Here is a 20,584-nt window from a genome sequence, read left to right as displayed (position 1 = left end):
AACCTCAAGATCTGCCACACCTCCCATCAAACTCACCAAGTCTTGCTATGACACACAGGATGATGAAAGTTTCAATAAGCATGCATTATGCTTTTCACATATTTTTCTTACCCAACTTGGTAATTACTAGTGCTACATGTTTAAATGAGTAGTTGCTCCCTCATCACCTATCTCTACCTTCTCTTTGATCCTGTAGTAATTAGATGTTGTGTTCCATCAGTGTCATTTGTCTGACAAACTGTCACACCAGTTTCCTTCATGGCCCCAGTTCAGAAGTTCAGTTTTGCTTAAGTAAACAGGAGTTCAATGCTTGTAGACCTGAGCCTCACGGATAATCCTAAAGCATTCAAAAATCAGCCCTTAAGACTCCAGAGCCTCCAGAGTCTTTTGGCCTGCACTAAGTCTATGTTTTCCAGTAACAGTCTCTGGTTTTATGAAAATTTAAAGAAGAGGTAAAACAACATGTACAAATAGGAAAGCATAAACACGCAATCTAAAAATGGTCCCAGACAGTATTTTGCAAATGCTTTAAGAACAGAGCCTAGGAACTGGGACTTGAGTTCTCAGGTGCTTTTGCTTGGTTCTGAATTTGGGAATGATTAAAATGTAGCCAGGTTACAAAACCATTTTGGAAACTTGCACCCCTTCACTAAGGAGACAAGCTCGAATGGTCACATACTGGGAAAAAGAGCCAGGAAAAAAACCATTAGTTTAACATGACCTAGGTTCTGCAAAGTTGCTTCAGCAAAATACATGGCCGACTCGCACTGAATTCAAGAGAGATCACATTCCTGTAAGCATCCTTGAAAGCTTCAGCTACACATCCAAGATGAGGGTGTTACCAGTTAGAAATAATTTTCCATATTGGGACCAACTATTTACATTACATATCCTCCCATCACCAAATCTGTCTGGGGCTCTTCTCCACCTCTTAGTATCAGCACTTCTGAACACCTGAAAACTCCTAATAGAGAAATACAATGTCTGGATCAGGAGTCAGAACATGTTTTGGTTTGACAGCAATTCCAACGTCCTTTTCTGATGCTGGACTGTATTGCAGAGCAAAGACTAAGTTTTTGAGCACACGTTAGCATTATGCACATAACTTGTTCTACTGCTTCAGGGGGAGTACTTGTGCTTAAAGTCAAGGATTTGCTTAAGTGCTAAAGCTCAGAACCACAAGGACAGAACAATTTGTGCAATAAATGACTGTGCAGCAAATTAAATCTGCTTGTAAATATTGCACAATATGGCATCTTGCAAAATAATTTAATATTTATTTGGCATTCATTATTGAGCAGTCTGCTAGGAACATCAACGATGTGTAAAATGTAACATTGGGATCCAAACCAAACAGCTTTTGCTAGCAAGCTCTCCCCTCTCACCCCCAGCTGCTCTGCCAAAGCAAGCTAGTGACATGAATTTTGAAAAGTTTGGTTTGCTTCATGGCTTTTTATTGCGCTTCTGCTTTGCTTTACCTCATATTGGTAGATGTCCAAGATCCTTTCCAAAGACAGCTCCTCAAAGTACAGTCTGTCACACTCATCAAAATCTGTGCTCACCGTCTCTGGGTTGCAATTCACCACAACCGTCTTGTTGCCAAGCTGACGCAGCGTGCGGATGCTGGAGACAGCACACCAGTCAAACTCCACACTGCTGCCTGCCAGGAGACAGAGAAGTGGGCAAGGAAAGGAAGGACACAGAGACAAAAATATAAACAGACGTTCTCAGCACTCCAGCTTGAAAAAGAAAAAAAAAATACACACAAACAAACCCAGCACTGCCTTCTGTCAGCTCAGAGCAAGGAATCTAATTGTCTTCCCATGGAAACTAATCATCCACAAATGTGAGCCTCTGAGCACAACAGGTAAGTTGGCTCAGTTGCTGAGGAGTGACAGGCCTGTAACACGTCTGTCATCCTGCGCTCACAAACACTCATGTCTGCTTTTGCTGCCCATCCAGCTACTACCACCTCCTAACTGATGTACTTTGAGATAAACATAAGAGACAGAAAACAAACATAATCATGGAGCGTTCCTCCTGATTTCACCCATCTTGACATTCAGACTGAAAACTGGGTTCAAAAAGACGCATCCTACAAACGGCGAGAGGAGTGCAGCACATGACCCATACAGCCAAACAAAACAAACGGATGCAGCTTTAAATTTCAGCTTTCAAAAACCAACACCACTACTTGTCAAATGCAGAGCAAAAATATTTCTGAATAACAAGCAATTTTTTTCTTGTCAATAATTGTAAGCTATTTGGAAGGATCCATGAAAAGAAAAAGTGAAAGTCATCATATAGAGCATTCAACAGCCTGTCTACCCAATACTCATAGCCAGGAGGAAACTCTTATGTTGCATAATCATATGAGGGGGCTTAAAACAAGCATACAGAGAAACGCTTACAGAAAAGCAGCTGAAGATATCAAAATATTGTCACAGTCACCTACACTTAGAATAGTAAAATGCATAGTATATAAACAACATAGTCATGAGCTGGCAGTAAACATGTAAGATATGCGTGGGAGCAAAAAACTTCTATACATGGTATCATGTTCTCAAGACCTTAACATATGCAAAAAGATTTTAAAAGTTCCCTGAAACTTTGTGGAAATCACAACTAAGTGACAAGTGAAAAGTAATAAAACTCTCCTGTTTTTTCCAGTGCGTGAAATGAAGTCTCCAAGCAAGTATAAAAGGCAAACCTTGTGTTAGGAATTGATGTCCTGTGTACTGTGCTCTGGAGGGTTTTGTCACCATAACAGAAGAGGAACAAATGAACCACAAGAATATCCAAAGAAGGCTCGAGGGTGCAAGGAGAACTGAGGAGTTATAATAAAGATTTACCTATGTGATATGGTCCACAGCCCAACACCATCACTCCACAGTCATCAAATTTTACGTCGTGTTCCTGAGAAGGGAGGGAGAAAAGTCATTAGGATCTGTACTCCACAGCACCTAACTCCATGTTTTTCAGAATAAACAGTTTCTGGTGCTCAGCCTGTATCCAACAGTTTGATCCTTCAGGGCTCAAGTCTGATACTGTTTACTGCAGTGTAAGTCAAGTGCAAACCTACTGGAATTAGTGGTGGTGCACCTAAACCAAAGGAGACACAGCACCTCTGATTTGGCTATTTGAGCAGCCTAAGGAAAATGAATTTTCACAGAAAAATGAATGTTAGGATGAGATGAATGAAACGGGAGTTCTGAATTCCCAGCACCTGACCTGTGCACAGAGGACACAAGTACAGATCATATGGGACAGGATCAGAAAAACACAGTAAATGCACTGGATCAGAATTTGAGCAAGAGAAAGTTCCAGGTCCACTGTAAGGGGACTGTATGTAACACCACCCAAAATAACTGCTAGAGACCAAGACACCTGCAAGATCTCCAGAAATAATGCAGCCTAGGGCCAAGAGCAATGAGACTTGTTTCCGAATGTGCCTACCTGCCCGTTGTATGTGAGGTAGAGGTAATTAGTCACCGCTGGGTATTCTGCCGCCAGTGTGTCGATCTGTATGGGAGTAAGAGGAGGGACTGTGACTTGGCCAGTGCAAAATCTTTCATACATGCAGGTGTTCTGAGGGTTTTATTTTTCCTCTTTCCTTTTCTACTCCTATTTCTGTCCTGTTATTTTCCCATCACGCCTCTCCTCAAAAGGAACTTTCCCCATCCACCCCTTCTTGCCAAGGCCCTCATTCTCTTGTTAGCCTGGCAGCGTTAATTACACAGATCGTCATTCCTCCAGGTCTGGGGTCCTCTTTAGCTGCAGCATCTGGGATCTTCACACTGCACTCTTGACCCCATCTTACCCCCACACTGAACACAAATGTGCACACATTACCACTTCAAGATTATGCCGAGCAGCAGTCGGCAGTGCAAGTACCACATATTTATGTTACAATATAACTCGTGCTTTGAAAATTAAGTGGTACACAAAGCAAGAGTGATATTCAACCACCCCTTATATGTAGTTTTCAACAATTTCTTATGTAATTAGTCACCAGGGAGCACAGAAGAATAATTTGCCTACTAGGTTGTTCAGAAACTATTTGTGTCAACTACTTATTGCACGTTATACATGGTAACGAGTCCATCTAGGTCACCAGCGATTGCTGAAGTTCCCTGAATTAACAGCTGAAACATTTCCACACAGAATACCAATCAGGGAACAGTATTAAAGCAGTCCTGACATGAATTTTTACTTGCTGTACCGTTTAAAAATCTGTCCACTCTTCAAGTATTTTCAGGAATCCCCACTGGCTGTCCAAGTCCTTGTGAATAACAAAGAACGTGACCTCACGTCATTAGCACTATGTAAGTCTCTGCCGCTCATTACTGTTGCTAATACTTCAACATGGCTCAAGAAGAACATATGCTTTGAAGGCACAAATACAGGCCTAAGCAGAATGACCTTATTAAGGGTACCTTGGCACACAAATCGATCCCACACCACAGTGCCATATGCAGCTGAAAGGCCGCAGTGCAAGACCAGGCACATTGCTGTGGCCCAGGTGAGGACATGGAAGGAAAACAGCAGCTGGGGAACAGAAGGAGATTTGGCACCTGGAATTGGGCCTGAGGATACAGATGGGCTCTTTCAGAATCATTCAGCAGTTTGGGTTATTTCCCCCCAACACACACCTTTAAGGACAAAAAACAGCTGGTGGCAATTTAATACCAACATACCTTAAATGCAGCAGCAGAACACCTAGCAAAGTACTCGTGACACTGTCATGAATACTAGATGAGCTCATTCTGCTTGTGCTATCACAATGAATAGCAAATGAACGTATAACAATAGCATACTTCAAATAAAGTATTATCCTGTAAAAAGTTACTACCAAGAGAAAAGACATACTATACTTCTTATGGTCATACCACAGTGGGCCAGCATTCTCAGCCTTCTCCTGAAGACAGAGAGTTGCATTTTCCCCTCAGCCACACACAATATGAACAAGAATATTCTGAGTATCTCTTTGGGGAGGTTCATGCCATTACAATGACGCCTGCAGTGCAGAAGTAACAGCTATGTGGGTGAAATTCGTTCTTCTCTGATGACAATGTCAAAACTCCCACAGATAATAACAGAGCCAGGGGTTCCACTTCGTTTACTTCAGCTGTTTCTAAGGACATGGAGGCCTCTTGTATCTTGCACTCTTGGAAGCCTCACCACAAACAGCGATGTTTCTCACATACCTGTTTCACCCAGGGCACTATATTCTTCTCCAGTCTCAGCTGACGGCACTGGACTTCAGTCAGCCTCAGGCATTTCCCAATCTGTTTGTCTGAGAATCCGATCTGTTTGGCTCTCCTCAGTGTCTCTTCTGGAACTATTTCACTGGGATTAAGTAAGAAAAACACCTCTGCATGAGGCTTTACAGGAATACTTAGAAGACATATGAGTGCTTGTATCTTCCATACCGCATAGGGTTGCTATAGGATCATGCACATAAAGGCAACAAAAGGAAGAAGACGCAGCTAGTCTATGCAATCCTCATACACAAAAGATCTTTTTTGCACTCAATTGCCCCCCCTCCAAAAAAAATACATAAGGTAAAGTTTACAGCCAGATTGCTGACACTAGGAAGTGAAACACTTTCTTTCCTTGCATTTTGGAGACAGGAAAGAGTGACCTGTAATTGGGCCCATCATCTCGCAGGTAGCCTTTTCCACCAGGCTAGTACAAGGTCACAGTATCCACAACAACTGTACAGTCATTACAGCCTCTTACAGCCTCCTCCTCGGACCTGCACTAATTCCTTTCTTGGATTCAGTATCCCCACATCTCCACACCCAAACTTTAACTCAATCTCTCTCTCACATTCCTCCTCCCAGTCTAAATTTTAAAATACAAGCTTCACCAGACTGGGTTGGTTCATTAATTACATACGTGCTTGCATCTCCTGCCTCTTGTTGCAGCTGCCCACTCCACACAAAGGCAAGAAATTCCTGAACGAGCCATTCAGAGGTATAACTGTCCCCTGACCCTGCTGAGCTGAGGGGCAACTTGCCTCAAAACACTACAACTTGTTCCAAAAAAGCTCTTCTTTCTCTTGTTGAGGATGCTCTTTCTACCTTCAGAAATGGTCACTTTTGAAAAAGCATCTGACTTCAGACACACAGTAGAAATGACCTTCAGAGGCTCACACGCAAGGCAGTCCTTCTGACAAGGCTCAAGTATGACTTTTCCATATCATCTGTGCTGCTTCTTGCATTATGAAAATGGAGAGGCTGATAGACAGGGTAAAGTAGAGGCACACTTCTTATTTCATATTTGCAGTCAGGGTCTCTTGATAATTCTATGTTCTTGTTCTCCTGATTTTGCTTTGCAGTAGTTCTAATTTTTGGTGTTTATTTCAAAAGCACAGCTTTCCCATGCCACCTCTGCAGCTCAATAGTTTCTTGCCCATTTTGCTTTTGATTTTTTTGCCTTCTCCATTCCCCCTTTATTCCCTCCACTTTTCTCTCTCCCACACTATCTTTGTGCCACTTCATTCTGACTCCACCTATAGCCCTTATAGTTTCTGCCTGTCTCTGTTTCTAAGCTACCTTTTCTAAGCTTAGGCTTTTTAATGTTTTTGCAAAAGCTATGTATTTTTATCAGCACTTCTGCTTTTCATCTTCATTGCCAAGAGCATCCTTGCCTCCCCAATAAATCAATATTTTATGAGCAAGCAAGCTCCGAATCAGGAAAAAGGAAATGATTAACAAACAAGCAATTTTCCTAAATCAGAGCTTTTGAATTATGTCCCTTGCTTGATGGTATTTTTAAATAAATAGCATTATGATATTTGAGTGGGAGGAGATGGGTAAGGCTGCTTTATTGGAATGTGTCAGGAAGCTGAAGCATGACAGAGTCACTGGATTTTCCACTCTGGTTTAGGCAGAGAGCAGTGAAGGCAGGCTACAGTAAAACAGGTGAGAGTTACCAAAGCATCGAACCAGCTGTTCTCAGAGCAGAATTGGGGACCAGAAACTTTCGAGTTCAGATCTCTGGGTGGGTTTTCCTCTGTGAATTCCCCAATGCCACCCCTCCATCCCCTGTAAAACGAGAACAGAGTGCTCCGCCTGCCTACAACAGCAGAGCAGACAGCTGCTGAGGACTTGCAGGAAGGAACTGCTCGCTGTACCTGCTGTTCTCCAGGCAGTGTCCCAGCCTAGCACCACCGGCCTGCTCTGCCTTCAGGGGACTCCAGGTAGAGGCACCACCTACGCCCTTGAACTTCTCCAGAACCCTCCACCATGTCACCCTTCTTACTCCAGCAGAGCCTGCTCTTTGATAGTGTTAGAAGGAAATAGTCCTGCCTAATCCAACAGGTTAAGATTATCAGGTGTTGGATTTAGTTCTGGGTGCAGAAAGACTTCCCCAAATCAGACCCACTTGGCAGCACCCCAGCATGTCAAAGCCTGCGGTTCCCATGCACTGACGCCTCCAGCGCAAAACTCTTCTGCTTCCCCTCAGCCCTTTTGCACTTTCTGAGCTCAGCTCAGAGGCAGGACTTCATGCACGAAGCATGAATGCCAGGCTGAAGGTACGGTTGCATGTTTAACAGAAGTAAACACGGTAAGCAAAATCTGCCAATTCTCTGGCAAACAGATGCCAGCCATTGCTGGCTATTAAGAAAAACGCAGCCACATTAGGTTTCTCTCAGAAATTCAGCATTCCCTAAGTACGAGTGAGCAGATCTGATGACCCCAAGAAAATGAGCCTGTTTCAGTGCAGTTTACTCCCTTGCTCTCCCTCCCTTCTGCCTCAGAAACATACATAGCTGGCTGTCATTTGATTACTGACAGAGAAAGAAAATTGCCTTCATTTGCAACTTGTTTCAATTCATTTTTTTTGTATCTCATTATAACAATATCATTCATCGCCATCCCCCCAGCAGAATGAGTAGAGGAAAAACAGCGATTATTTGGTGACATGATTCATTTGCCTTGGGCTAGCAGTTTAAATTAGGTTAGAGCACTTAGTAATCCATGCAAAAAAGGTAACCAGTTTTGTACAGGACAACCAGCGTGCAAGAGAAAAGCTGCGTACCTAAAGGGGAAATGAAACCATACATTTTTAACTCTGCTGCTCCTAATGCATAGTAAGATAAGTGTGAGCCAGCAGCATTGCTCCATCACGTTTAAAGGGAACTGGATCACAGAGCTGCAAACCCTCAGCACTGGTATGGAAAAATCAGGCTGCCTCTCTGCACATCCTGGACACACATTTTCATACCTGGATAACTTCCACTTACTAACAAGGATAATTTTTAGCATTTATATCTCAGCTTTTGTGGAAAGAATATAAAGAAACATGCAAACATTATGGTAAGGTGATGTTTATCTTACATATAGTAAAACTGAGACACACAGATGCTAAGGGTTGATGATTCTTAAGATCCAGGTGCCCCCCATCTTTGGTCAAAGACAGCCCTTTCGACTTGCTAGAGACACAAAAGATCATAAGAGCAGAATCAGGCTGATCTCTTTGAATGCTTGAGTGCAAATAACCCTTCCAAGAGCTCACCAGAAATTCAGCACTGAAAAAAGAGAAGAAAAAATTTCTCAGTTCTGGCTGTTCCCAAACACATGACCTGGTCCTACATCACTGCCTCCCACTTTCCCCTGGAGCATCACTTACTTTTCAAACACAGAGCAAACAGTCTTCCAAAGATTAAACTCCCTCGCTGGTTTATAACCAGTCCTGAAACAAGGGAAGATTAAGTGGCCATGATTCCAGATTCCTATTATCTAATGCTCCTTTTTCCTAATGTTCACCTTTGCAAAATGACAGTCAGAAGTTTAGAGCTTCAAAACTAGCCTTTCTCAAATCTTGCTTGTGCATTCATTTCAGCTTCCAGTGTCGATTTGTTGTTGCGTTTTGTTTAAAATTCCACCTTGTCATCTTTGGAACTCCATCCGCTCACTTCTTCAATAATAAACGATAAAAGGAAATAGAATAAATTCCTCTTAATGAGGAGATTTTCACCTGGCACAGAGGACCTGGGGAAATCTATTAACTGACTGGAGGAACGCTGGCAGTGTTGCAATTATCAGGAGAGCCTGCTCGCTTCAGTGCAGCGCTCTCTTCCACTTGACTGGCTTTCATCTGATCCACCAGTTAAGGAGTAATGCTAAATAAACGTGCCAGCAGAAAGCCCCGGTTTGATACAGGAAGAATCACTCTTTTTCTTGTCTTCCAAATCAGGCCCTGCTTAATTTTAGGTATGTTGTCAAGTTTATGCCCATCTGCATTTAACTTAGGCACATGCTAATGGGTCTTGATTGAAAGGATCAGGAATATTTTGTGAGCTGAGGGCCAAAGCCTGAGCTGGGAGCATTTGAGATGCAGTTATTGTGCCAGTTAACAGCTGCCCTGTAAGCCCATGGGCTCACCCCTGCAGGTCACCTCTGGTTTATCTCAGCAGCTATTCATGTGACTTGGACATGCACACAGGAGCTGCAAAGATGAGCATGTTCCAGCTCAGCCCACCAATCATGAACTCAGCTCTTCCTAAATCTGGAGGGGGTGGATTTAAACCCCAGCTACAGTTCTGCTATGGCAAGCAAAGTGGACCAAAAGCAATAAGCACTGGAACCAAAATGCTCAATGCCCAGTTCGGAGAGAGTTCTTCCTTCCTCAGTATTGACAGACCTGGAAGGTGTCAAAAGCCTTCTTGGTGATGTACAAAGACATATTCTTCCTCTTTTCCTTATTGTCCCACTCTGCTTCAAGGCTTCTAGTGGCTTCGTTGATTGCTCCTGATGTTTTTACAAGACTTTGAACATGCTACAATTAAAATAATGAGTGGTGTATAAATTCTCTCCCTGCTTCTCTTCTCAAGGAGACAGATTGTTACTGTTTTTCCCCTCCTGAGAAATTCAAGAAATGACTGACAAAAAGCTGTCAAATGAGCATATAGGGAAGCAGGAGCTGTAAAACAACAAATCTTGTTCACTGAATAACTATCACTCCAGTGTTCCTCATCTTTCACATTCAGGTCCCCGGGTTAATAAATCTCATTGTGGACATCTTGATTTAAGTTACACGAACCTCACACTGTGCCCTAAAACCTAAATGACGCACACCTAGGATAAAGTGATGCACCGAAGCAGCAGTTCACACCAAAATACAGGCAAGAAACAGGTTATATATGCTTCCTCAAAGCCTATTTACTATCCCTGGTAAAGAGAGAGCTTTGAGGTTTTTGCTGGGATGCCACACTACTGATTCCCCTCCTTCTGGTATTGTACATACTGGTTACAGAGATTCCCCAATGGTTTTTAAAGGGTGAAGCCTGTATATCCTCTGTATCAAGGAAAACATGCAAATTGCGTTTTTACAAATGTACAGATGCTGTGAAAGAAAATACAGCTGTGAAATTACTACCAACGTCTCTATAAGACAAACAAAGTATCTTATGTCAGACCCACACAAAGCACAAACAACAGTGTTGAAAAGCTGCTTATATTATATTCTCTTCACGTTCTGAATTCCTAATTTGTTCCAGAGTCTTTCCTGCCCCACAGTTCACAAAGAAGACAAAAGTAATCTTCCCAGTTATAGTTAAAAGCGAGTACTACAAAAATGTCAGTGACAGCTCCTCAAAGAGTATAAATCAGTGCAGTCTCATTTAGCGTCACTGGACCTGCTCTGCTTTATACCCACGCAAGATCTGACTTACACCCTCTGACCTGTCCCAAAAGCATGCAAGTCAGCAGAAACACCGCTGTTGAAGAGAGCGGATGTGTGGGCACCGTTGTGGAAGAGCACAGGTTATTGATGGCCTGTCTGATCTTTCCTCCCTGTATTGTTTCCCAGGTCACTTGCTGGGGCCAGGTTTTAACTCCAGCACCTGTATTTCTGTGGCTACTCCATCACAGCCACGTTTTGAAATCAAGTCATGCTCACAGCAAGCAGCTTTCAAAGCACACCTTTCACAGGCACAAGGCCACAAGCTTCACAATAAGCAACTTCTTCCATGGGCCACTGAGCAGAGCACCTGGCTACAAATGCTGGGCTGAAGTCGGTCTGCACCTCTCACTTTTTTCTGCTTTTCCCTCAATTAACCTGTGTCTCTTTAGGAAGGACAAGAGCAATACTGAGGATTGCACTTACCCCTTTCAAGCAAACCACAGTTCAGGAGGCATTTTCACTCAGTGCCCACAGAACAAGGTCACATTCTCCTCCAAAACAAAGTTCCAAAGCATAGTGTTATGAAAACATGATTGGTGCCATCATTTCCCACTGTTAGTAGGCTGCCTAGTTTGGTATCCACCAACAGGAAGATCTGCTGTTTTCCTCAAGGTTAATTTGAAGAGTTGAGATTTAAGAAGGCAAAGTTCAGTTTACTGCTCTGACAGACTTCTTTTGAGACTTTGGGCAAGCTTACCACTTCTATGCTTTGCTCCTCAACTGCAAAATCAGGATTTATCATGCTCCTCTTTTCTCACTTGAATTCTGCTTTACAGCCTGTTATCGATATTGAAATATTCCTCTTTGGGCAATATACTCACACTTCTGCCTGTTGCAAGATGGCCCAGTCTTCCCTGGGGCTTACTCAGATTTCCCCAGCAGCAAACTTGACCCCACTACCTCTCCTTTTCCCTGTCCCTGTGAGCTCCCAAGGAATGACAAATACAATCAAGAGCAGGTTCAGTTGCTACAGAGATGCTTAAGTGGCTTAGGAGAACAAGTCATACTGATTTTCAACAAGGCTTTTGTGTTCACTTTACTTGGGTGTAAGTGATGATTTCACCATAGCTGTCTACCTCTTTATCTATATTTTATGGTATTTGTCATACACTCTCCTTGCATAGAGCCACAGTTCTCAGAGATCATAAAATCAGGAACAGATTAAAAACAACAACAACAACCAAAAACAAACAAAAAACCACAAGCAAAAAAACCCTCACTACAGATGGTCAAAGAATAGATGCAAATACCAAAACAGGCTTTCCCTTACACCCAGTGAACCAGTGTCTTGAGTCAAACATGCCCCAGATGTTACTATAAGTCTGAGCTTCAGCTCTGCTTTTGGGAATGATGGTGTTACTGGACTCTACTGCAAACCTGACTCACTCTGGACTGGGTCCATAAGCCTGGCCTTAAAGACACATCTCACTCCTCACTGCCTCACACAGCTAGACATGATCTGTCCAAATTTCCACCCCCTTCATGAGCTGTCAGTGTGGCAAACAGCCATGTGGGTCACACCAGGGCCCTTCCCCTCCATTTTCTCTCATGGGACAGGTGAGGCCAAACCCTAGGGAAAGAATTTCCTGATAACAGCACATCCTATTGCACTGCCACTGCTCCAGACACCATCACCTGTTCATGGACTGACAGCACAAGATGGTGATTGTTCTTTCCATGTGTGCATGTATATGTGGTTTTGTTTGTGTGTGTGCATGTGTGGTGGTATACTGAAGGTATTAAGGTAATTGGCCAAAAAAACAACAAAAAAAACCACAATATAAGTTTCTACTTTAAATGAAAAATATGTAGGTCACAGAAGAAACAGCAGAGGCACATGTTTGACATACTTGTGATACTACTGGACATTCTTGCAAGTAGTCTCAAAATGGCCTTGTTTTCCCCAATTCAACTCAGGCCATTTGCTTTCCTGCAGCCAAATCACACAACCCAAAACAACTCTTTCTCCATCTTACAGGGCCCAGCGGCAGAGTCACATGGAAACATTGCTGCCGCAGGACAAAAGTTTTACAGTTGAAACAGCACCGAATCCAACCTTCTTTGGAAAGAAGTTCATTGGAACAAATATAAATGGGGTAGATGGTGCCCTTCCCAGTCCCTACTGTCTGCAAATGGCTGGCCATGCCTGTCCACCACTGAGAACAGATATTTACAGGTCAGAAAGGTTTTTTTCCCCCCCCCATAACATTATCCCATACAACCTTTCATGCATAGAATGAGATTCCCTGCATAAACTGGTGAGGCCTTCTGCTCATGTCTGAATCACTGCCTGTGCCGAGGATGCAAGGCAGCATGCGATGCACGAATGCTGCTTGCTGAGCTGCTCACAAAGGCCTCCACCTGCTTCTGAACCTCCTTTCCCATGTGTCTCTCGTATCCGCTTGTTCTAGCTCTAAATTTCCTCTTGGCAGAGACCATCTCCTTGTTATCAGTCTCTACAACAGCTCTGCAAGGCCCAAATCAAGACTCTTGGCAGAGATGTTACTCCAACTGCATCCAAAACCTTGCTGCAAAGAACCCCCAAACCAATCGAGAGAAAAAAGGAAGGGATGGATTTGACCAAACAGAGAATGAGCTTGTAACCAGCAACAGTGCCTGGGAACAGAGCAACTGGTTCTGGTAACCGTATTTCAACAGCAGAAAGATTTAAAGCAATGACAGTGTCACAGCTCATTCTTTTCAATTGGAAATAATCCTGCAGCACAGGTAAGACTCATGCCAGGCGTGCCAGGGACTGGAAACAGCTGGCTGCAGGAAGAGCACACGTGTGCCAAGTCTCATTTGCATCACTCAATTAGCTTTCCCTTGGCTATTGCAGAGATGTGTTTCCTGATGCGGCTCACTGGACTAGTCTCTTAGTTCAGGTCAGAAGTGCTTTTCTCTGGCTCTGTGCCTTTGTGCCAATGTGTCTTCAACATAATGCAGCCAGACAGGCCATCCCCTCCAACGCAGGTTCTGAGGTAAGACAGTTTCCTTGGGAAGGTCTGAGTACAGATAGCGGAGTGAAAATCTGCACTGATAAGTGAATGAGAGTAAATTAATTGATACCACTGGCAGCCGGAGTTGAATCTCATGAATCCACTTACAAGGGACACAACATTGGTTGTGTATGATACAAACACAAGGCTGGATACTGCAAGAGGGCTTTCTGTAGCAGGCTGCCTAGTCACCAGAAGGAGGAAAAACTCTCTGGGATGGTACCAGCTATGGATCACATTACTAGCAGTATTATCACTTGCTACCCACTGCAGAGAAAGGAAAAACAACCTCGGTGATATCAGACAGTTCAGCATGATTAGCCTCTGCAGAGTGATGCTGGATTTATACCAGACAAGGATGGGGCCAGCCTCTGGGGTCCCAAGCACGCCATTCCAAAGCATGTTGCTCCAATAGCAAGGAAATCAAACTGATTCTGGATATATTGTTTTTCTTCCTCAGGAGCTGCACATATATATTTAAGGTACTCCAGACAAATGCAACATGACACGGAAGTTAGAGGGCAAAAACTTGTGCAGCCAAACAACAGATTTCCGTAAATAATCAAGCTACTTCTCTTTGACATCTCCCTCCGCATTTATTTTTCTTTAGCTCCAGATCCAGCTTGTTCCGGGGGCAAGGAAGAGCAAGAGCTGCTCAATTAAAACCGTGCAGCTGGTCAAAACAGCAGAAATCACAGCAGATGAACTAACACCTCAGAGATGTACTGGTTACAGTGCACTCCCAGTGCCATCATGTGGTGAAATGTGCTTAACGCCACGGGTACCCGAAGCAGAAACACCAGCGAACATACAGCCGATAACTCAGGAGGTTCTCCCAACCTTGTAAACCATGAAGGGAAAGCTCAAGTCAGCAAGAGGCTGTAACTGAAATACAGCACGGCACTTTAATTTACTGCTATCTTTCCTGCTTAGTTTTATATGGTCATTTTTCTTAAAGAGAGAAGAAGATTTATATTTAAATATGTCCGGAATTATAGATGTTTGAAAGTGCGGTACAAAAGCAACACATACTGCATGATCACAGCAAGGCAGAAAAGATTAAAAATCAATTGGCAAGGCAAGAAAAAAAAGCAGTATATTTGACCTTCAGGTGTAGTAAGTGAGGACAAGTCCTGTGTTTGAATGTTAACTCTGTCCTAGGTACAGAAGCACAGTCTGCTGTTACTCGTTGCAGGCCATCCACATTCCCAGCCTCAGCAACACAGTGAGGATTCTCCTAAATAAACCACAGCTTCCATAATCCCCGAGAACAGTCAAGATGCGTAAGCACTCAAAGGAGTTCTTTTACCAAAAACAGTGTTCTCAGAAATTTCCTCTGTCTGGGTGAGGCAGTGAACCAGGTTTTAACACTGCTTACTCCAAGCACAGAAATAAATTTCTCATCAGCATTGACTGCATCTATGGTCAGAGTCTATCACAGGTTTCCTAGCAGAAGGATCCCTAGAAGGACCATTGGGTCCTAAGGCAAGGCTATTGATTTTTCTTACCCGTTTCCTTCCTTCAGGATCTTCTCCATGTTCATAATGTTACGCATCTTATACAGGAACCACTTGTCAATGGCTGTGAGTTCATGGATAACATCCACAGAGACTTCGTTATGCAAGGCCTGCCAAAAAGAGGATAGCACTGAATAGCCCCTCTAATACACACTTCACAAATACAGATTTCATCTGCAAATGCGTAGCAACAACTATACAACATACAAACATAAAAAGTACCATAGACTAAGCAGGACAAATCAAAGGTTCATCTACCCCAGGATTCTGTCTCCCGCAGCAAGAGAAAACAAGTCCCTCAGGCAGCACAGGTAGGCACCAGCCACTCCTGCATATGCTTTGGTTCCAAAAGCTGGCTTTGGTTGGAGCAAGATAGAGATAATGTGATTTTCACAGAGCCAGTAGCCAGATTTAAACTGATGGCAACAAGGCTTGGTGGCCACTATGTGCCTTAAATACCTACAGCAAGGCACATTCAGCCTGCACTACCAGCTCCTCCATCTGCACCCAGACCACTCAAGTTGCCTAAATCTCAGACTCGCTGTCAATCTCCCAGCTGCCAATGGTAAACACGAAGGTCCAGATTCTCGACTGTGGTGGAACTCTTTGCTTCGGAGCATAAATGTTGATTTACCCTTGAAATACGAGGCTGAATCAGAACATGTGGTCTTGAAATAGCCCTGAAGAAAGGGAAAGTCCAGACCTGAGTGACGCTTTGCAGCTATAGTATAATTCAGGCTTCACTCTCTGTATCTCAAGCTAATGTCAAGATCATGCCAGTTCCCCTGCATTATCTTGCTGGGGTTATTTTATTATTATTATTATTTTATTTTTATCAAACTATTTTGCAACCATGGGGTAAAAAGGAAACCCATAGAGTTATTATTCAAAAGATAACAGATTTCAGGACACTGCAATATTAAAAATAAATATCAGAGGAATATGCTAAACAGTCCCCCAATGCAATACAGTGTTTCTTCTACCCTGCTATTTCTAGGGTCTCACTAGTTATGTACAGTAACAACTCTCCTGATAGAACAACTATAATCAGTCATAATGATAATACCAGCAAGGTATCTTTGCTGAGCCAAAGTAATCAGGCTCATTAATTTGTTACCATGCTTAATTGTTTTCTTGCAGGGCGGCATCCCTGGAACAAAGCCAGAGTAATGCCACTAAAGAAAACATCAATCAAGGAAAGAGCCTGGCCTGCTGCACCCCAGCATTATTCCATCAAGTCATCAAGCTGCAGACACAACTTTGTACCATCACCACTTGCTTCAGCTCTATGGTGTGGAGACTTTACGCCAACTGAGAGAAATGCACAGGTCAGCCCACCACTGGGCTCCAAGCAGGGACCACCCACACAGACAAGGGACAAGTAACAGTTCATTGGGCACTGCTAAATACTGGCACCACCTTCCACCTTTTCTAAAGGGTTTCCAGGCAGTTTGCCTGGGCCTTGCTCTCACTTGTCCTGAGAAGTAATAAGACACTGACTTGAATATCCTGCTCGCTCATAAGCTGCAGTGAAAGTCTTTAATGCACATTTTGCTCCTTCAGAGCAACCAGTTATTTACACACTGAACTTAGAGCTAGTGTCTGGCACCAAACAGCCACCGCTTTTCCAAAGGTCTGCAAGGAGAAGCGTGGGGCCATCATAGTGGTCCCTGGGCATGGGCACTAACAGTGTGGGGCTTCTCACACGTTTCTGGGTACAATACTGGTATGAGGCAACTGCTAAAGGGTCCCTCCTATCCCAGTTCCTTAGTGTTTGGAGGGTACAGTGACACTGCCATATTAGTGGCATGTGAGCAGGTCTCTCTTCTGCCCATCTACTTTCACAAGCCATGTGGGAGGCACAAAAAGAAAAAAAAAAACAAAGCTTTTCAGCAGGACAGCGTGACTTTAGAGCCCTGCTCACCTTCAAGAGCGTCCTGTCCAGTAAACACTGGCCCTGCACTAGAAAGTCATGGATTTTATGGGACTGCTGGAGTCAGGGAGCAAGCCTGGTCTCCAGGCCAAGCAACGGAGGGTTGCTCAGCCACCCGCACTGCCTCTAGGGCAGGCACCCTTGTTCCTTCAGTCCCATCCCTGCTCCTCACCAAAGGAAGTATTTAGCTCCCTGTGGACAGGAGTACAAATGCAAGCTAACACATCTGTCGCATGGACAAGTAGGAGATCAGAGCATAAGTCATCTGGGACCACTCGCATATAACCCCTAAAAGGGCCCAGAAAAGATCTGCTACAACCGGAGCTGCCCTGATGAGACAGTTACATCATTGCAGCACTTGGACACTCTGGCCATGAATAAGTCTCATCTATTTCAGCCTCTCTCCCAGTGCCTTTTAAAACAGGGAGTCCCATTACAACAGTGATAGCTCTGAATGGTAGCTGAACTCCCTTCCCTTCCACCTGAACAGTTACTGTTTTCATCATCCAACAGACAAAGGAGAGAGAAAAAAGTAGAAAGCCTTGAAAATGTGACTAGTGGGGCTTGGAGGGAGGAAAAGACATAAAACAAGCTCCATGCTGTTTCAAACAAAGCTGTTGGCTAACGGGGACTAACTGTTGGCTTTTAAATGTCAGCAAGCTGGAAAGGGATTTCCAGGCAGGCAGCCCCAGCTGCCAGAAGTACCTCTTCCTGATACCGCTTGTCTCAGTTATTAACGGGGACAAATTAGTGCACTGTGTCAGACAGAGGCAGCCCTTTATAGGGAGGGATTAAGACTGATCTTGCTTTTTTCGACAGCTCCCAGTGAAAATGCCACCAGCTGGGAACACCCAGAGTGTTCAGCGAGGCCCAAGCTCACCTTCATCTCCCCAGATCCCTCGTGTTAACATGGGGCTAAGATTAACCTTTAAAAAAGCTCTCTGAGCCACTCAGGGAGACAAAAAGCAAGATTTTTCTCTCAGTCACAACAAAAAGCTATAATAAAGACCAAGAACAGCTGTGGAAGGATGTTGTACGCTTATGAAGACAGAACATCTCCCCAGCTTGAAAAGCAGGAGTCAACAGCTGGATAAGCCACACATTTATAGAACATCTTGTGATTTTCATTCAGGCCATCTATAAGAATACCTATGTGAAAACCTTTTTACAAATACAGCACCACCTCAGCTCCACACATTCACGTGGGGGATGTAATGACATGTATGTACACATGAGCACAAAGGGCTTAAAGACTCCACCATGCAAAGTCAGTGCACAAAAAATAGTAACAAGTTAGCTGCAGCAAAGCCAAAGTGTGAAATTGCACCCACTTTGTAAAGTAACTAACCTCACATTTACCATCTGATATACACCATGGAGATGAACAGAGAAATAATTTCACAGCCTGGCCCCTTACAATAACACCCCCCATTACCCAGACACCTTGAAACATGAAGTGATTCGCCTGGTGTGATGGGTTAAAAGAATGCTAGGGGCAATTGAGCCTATTTCAAAGAACAGGGGATTTCCTGTACTCTGAATTTAACAGAGTTTTAATTTATTTTTTTGTTTGCTTGTTTCAAGCCCATACCAATGCAACAACTGCAAAACACAGTGCTCTCACAGACTGTGGCTTGCCATTCTTTACCATCCTTTACCATCCTTTATTCCAGTTCTCAAAAATCTCTTCATTTTTTCCCTCCTCCCTTCGTATAAATTAATGGCAATCTGCAAAACTGGCCAACTTTGACTGAAATGCTGTCGTAAATAAGGGCTGAACATTAGCCAATATTTAGCAAACAGTTCTATTTTAGGAACAAGCAAAGGAAAGTGATTCAGGTCTTCATCAACACTCAGCTGGAAACCAAAGTGCGAGGGCACAGGAATGCAACTGCTGCTGAATGCAATGAGCATTGGCTAAGATTGTAACAAAAGGCAAACACATTACCTAAATACAGAAAATATAGGAAAATACAGATACCAGCAGGAAAAGTCATATATTCACCCAGCTATTATGTTCTATATAGGAAGTTACATGCAATAGCAAATATCTGTACTTCAGCAGCAAGGATCCTACACAAGGTACTGCCAGCATGCTTCTCACCTCAGTTGAGCCAATCCAGTAGCTATAATTCAATGGATATAGGTCAAGGGATTTCTATCTTTTGTTACCTTGGCTATTGCAAATATCCGAGTACTGGATGGCTCCGAGAGTTCCTTCTGGAGATCTACAACATCTGGCCAGGCTTTATTCATGGGTAGATGTGAAGAGAAGCCATCTACAGATGGGTGGCACATTCTCAGGGCCTTCTGGAAGCTCTCTTCAAAAGTGCGTCCAATAGCCATGACCTGTAACAGAAGTACTTCCACATTAGCTATGGTAAACCCAGCCCAGCCTAGCCCAGCTGTCCTCTGAATTACAGAGAACTGCAAATTTAAAGCACAAAGACAGACATTCAGAGCAATTTCAGCCTTTGGACGTCCCCACTAAGATGGTCCTGCAAGCTTTAAGACAGGCAGGGCTGACTGAGCCTTGGGAGCCTCACTTCTAGGCCTGACTCTGCCAATATTATCAACAGGGAGCTTCAGACAAGTGACTGCTTTCTGCTTTCATCTCTCTATCCATAAAATACAGGAAACCACTACTCTCCTCTGTCAACTGCTTTGAAGCACTTTAGTTGAAGGAAGCATTATGCAGCAGCATGGGTGTAGTAATACAGAAGGATATTTCTGTTTAACAACCTGTTAGAGACAGAAACTCACCGTGGGAATTCTAAGGTTCAGAAGAAATCTGCTCCCCTTCCTTTAAATTACATTTAACAGCAACTCTCCCATATGAGGACTCTCTTAAAAGGATTACTCCTCCTTGGCATCGCAGCACTGGGGTTTCCCTCCCTCAATCCACATCTAATAGGTAAGCAGGCCCTTCTCTGTGGAAATCTGTGAGGTAACAGAGCCCTTTCTCAAATTTCTACATTTTTATTTCCCAGTGCAGTAAAACCCTAACAGAATAAAAATCTTCTCAAACACAAGTTGAAAAACGTCAAAGAAAAAAGAAAAAAAAAAACAACAACAACATTGTTTTCTCTTTTCTCACAGCTCCAGGCCCACTGCCCAGCACAACAAAGCTCAGGAAAAATCAAGCCAGGTCAGAACGTTCAGTTAATAAAAATGGAGTAGGTGCTGCAATCTGCCTTCAAGTTCAGGCCTAGGGAGACGATGGTGCCATACTAATAGAGGTGCAGTAGCAAGAAGCTCTTTGCTCCAAAGATATTCCCTCCTACTCGCAGGTCCTGAAAATGAACCTTTTTGCCGAGTACCTCCACCAGCTGCAACCTGCATCTCTTAAGCCTCTCCATCCCTGTTCCAGTTCGCCCTGTAGCAGAAACCTGCACAGTTTGAGCTCTGACTCTTGCAATATTTCCCTCCTCCCTTTACGC

At 43.6% G+C, this 20,584-nt stretch overlaps 1 protein-coding gene across 1 annotated transcript in view; it reads right to left on the bottom strand.

Moving 5' to 3' along the window:
• Nucleotides 1-20,584, bottom strand: part of CPS1 (carbamoyl-phosphate synthase 1) — a 99,199-nt gene that overhangs the window by 30,296 nt on the left and 48,319 nt on the right. Inside the window, exons 22-27 of the mRNA XM_065841098.2 lie at nt 19,317-19,493; nt 15,203-15,321; nt 5,208-5,349; nt 3,457-3,522; nt 2,853-2,916; nt 1,479-1,660 (exon numbers count right to left, since the gene is read on the bottom strand). Coding sequence (XP_065697170.2) covers nt 1,479-1,660; nt 2,853-2,916; nt 3,457-3,522; nt 5,208-5,349; nt 15,203-15,321; nt 19,317-19,493 — 750 coding nt within the window. The remainder of the gene's footprint in view (nt 1-1,478; nt 1,661-2,852; nt 2,917-3,456; nt 3,523-5,207; nt 5,350-15,202; nt 15,322-19,316; nt 19,494-20,584) is intronic.

This window comes from Patagioenas fasciata, chromosome 7 (genome assembly GCF_037038585.1).
Source record: "Patagioenas fasciata isolate bPatFas1 chromosome 7, bPatFas1.hap1, whole genome shotgun sequence".
Lineage (NCBI taxonomy): Eukaryota > Metazoa > Chordata > Aves > Columbiformes > Columbidae > Patagioenas > Patagioenas fasciata.
The sequence above is the reverse complement of the archived record's forward strand: the minus strand, read 5'-3'. Positions and strand labels throughout refer to the sequence as shown.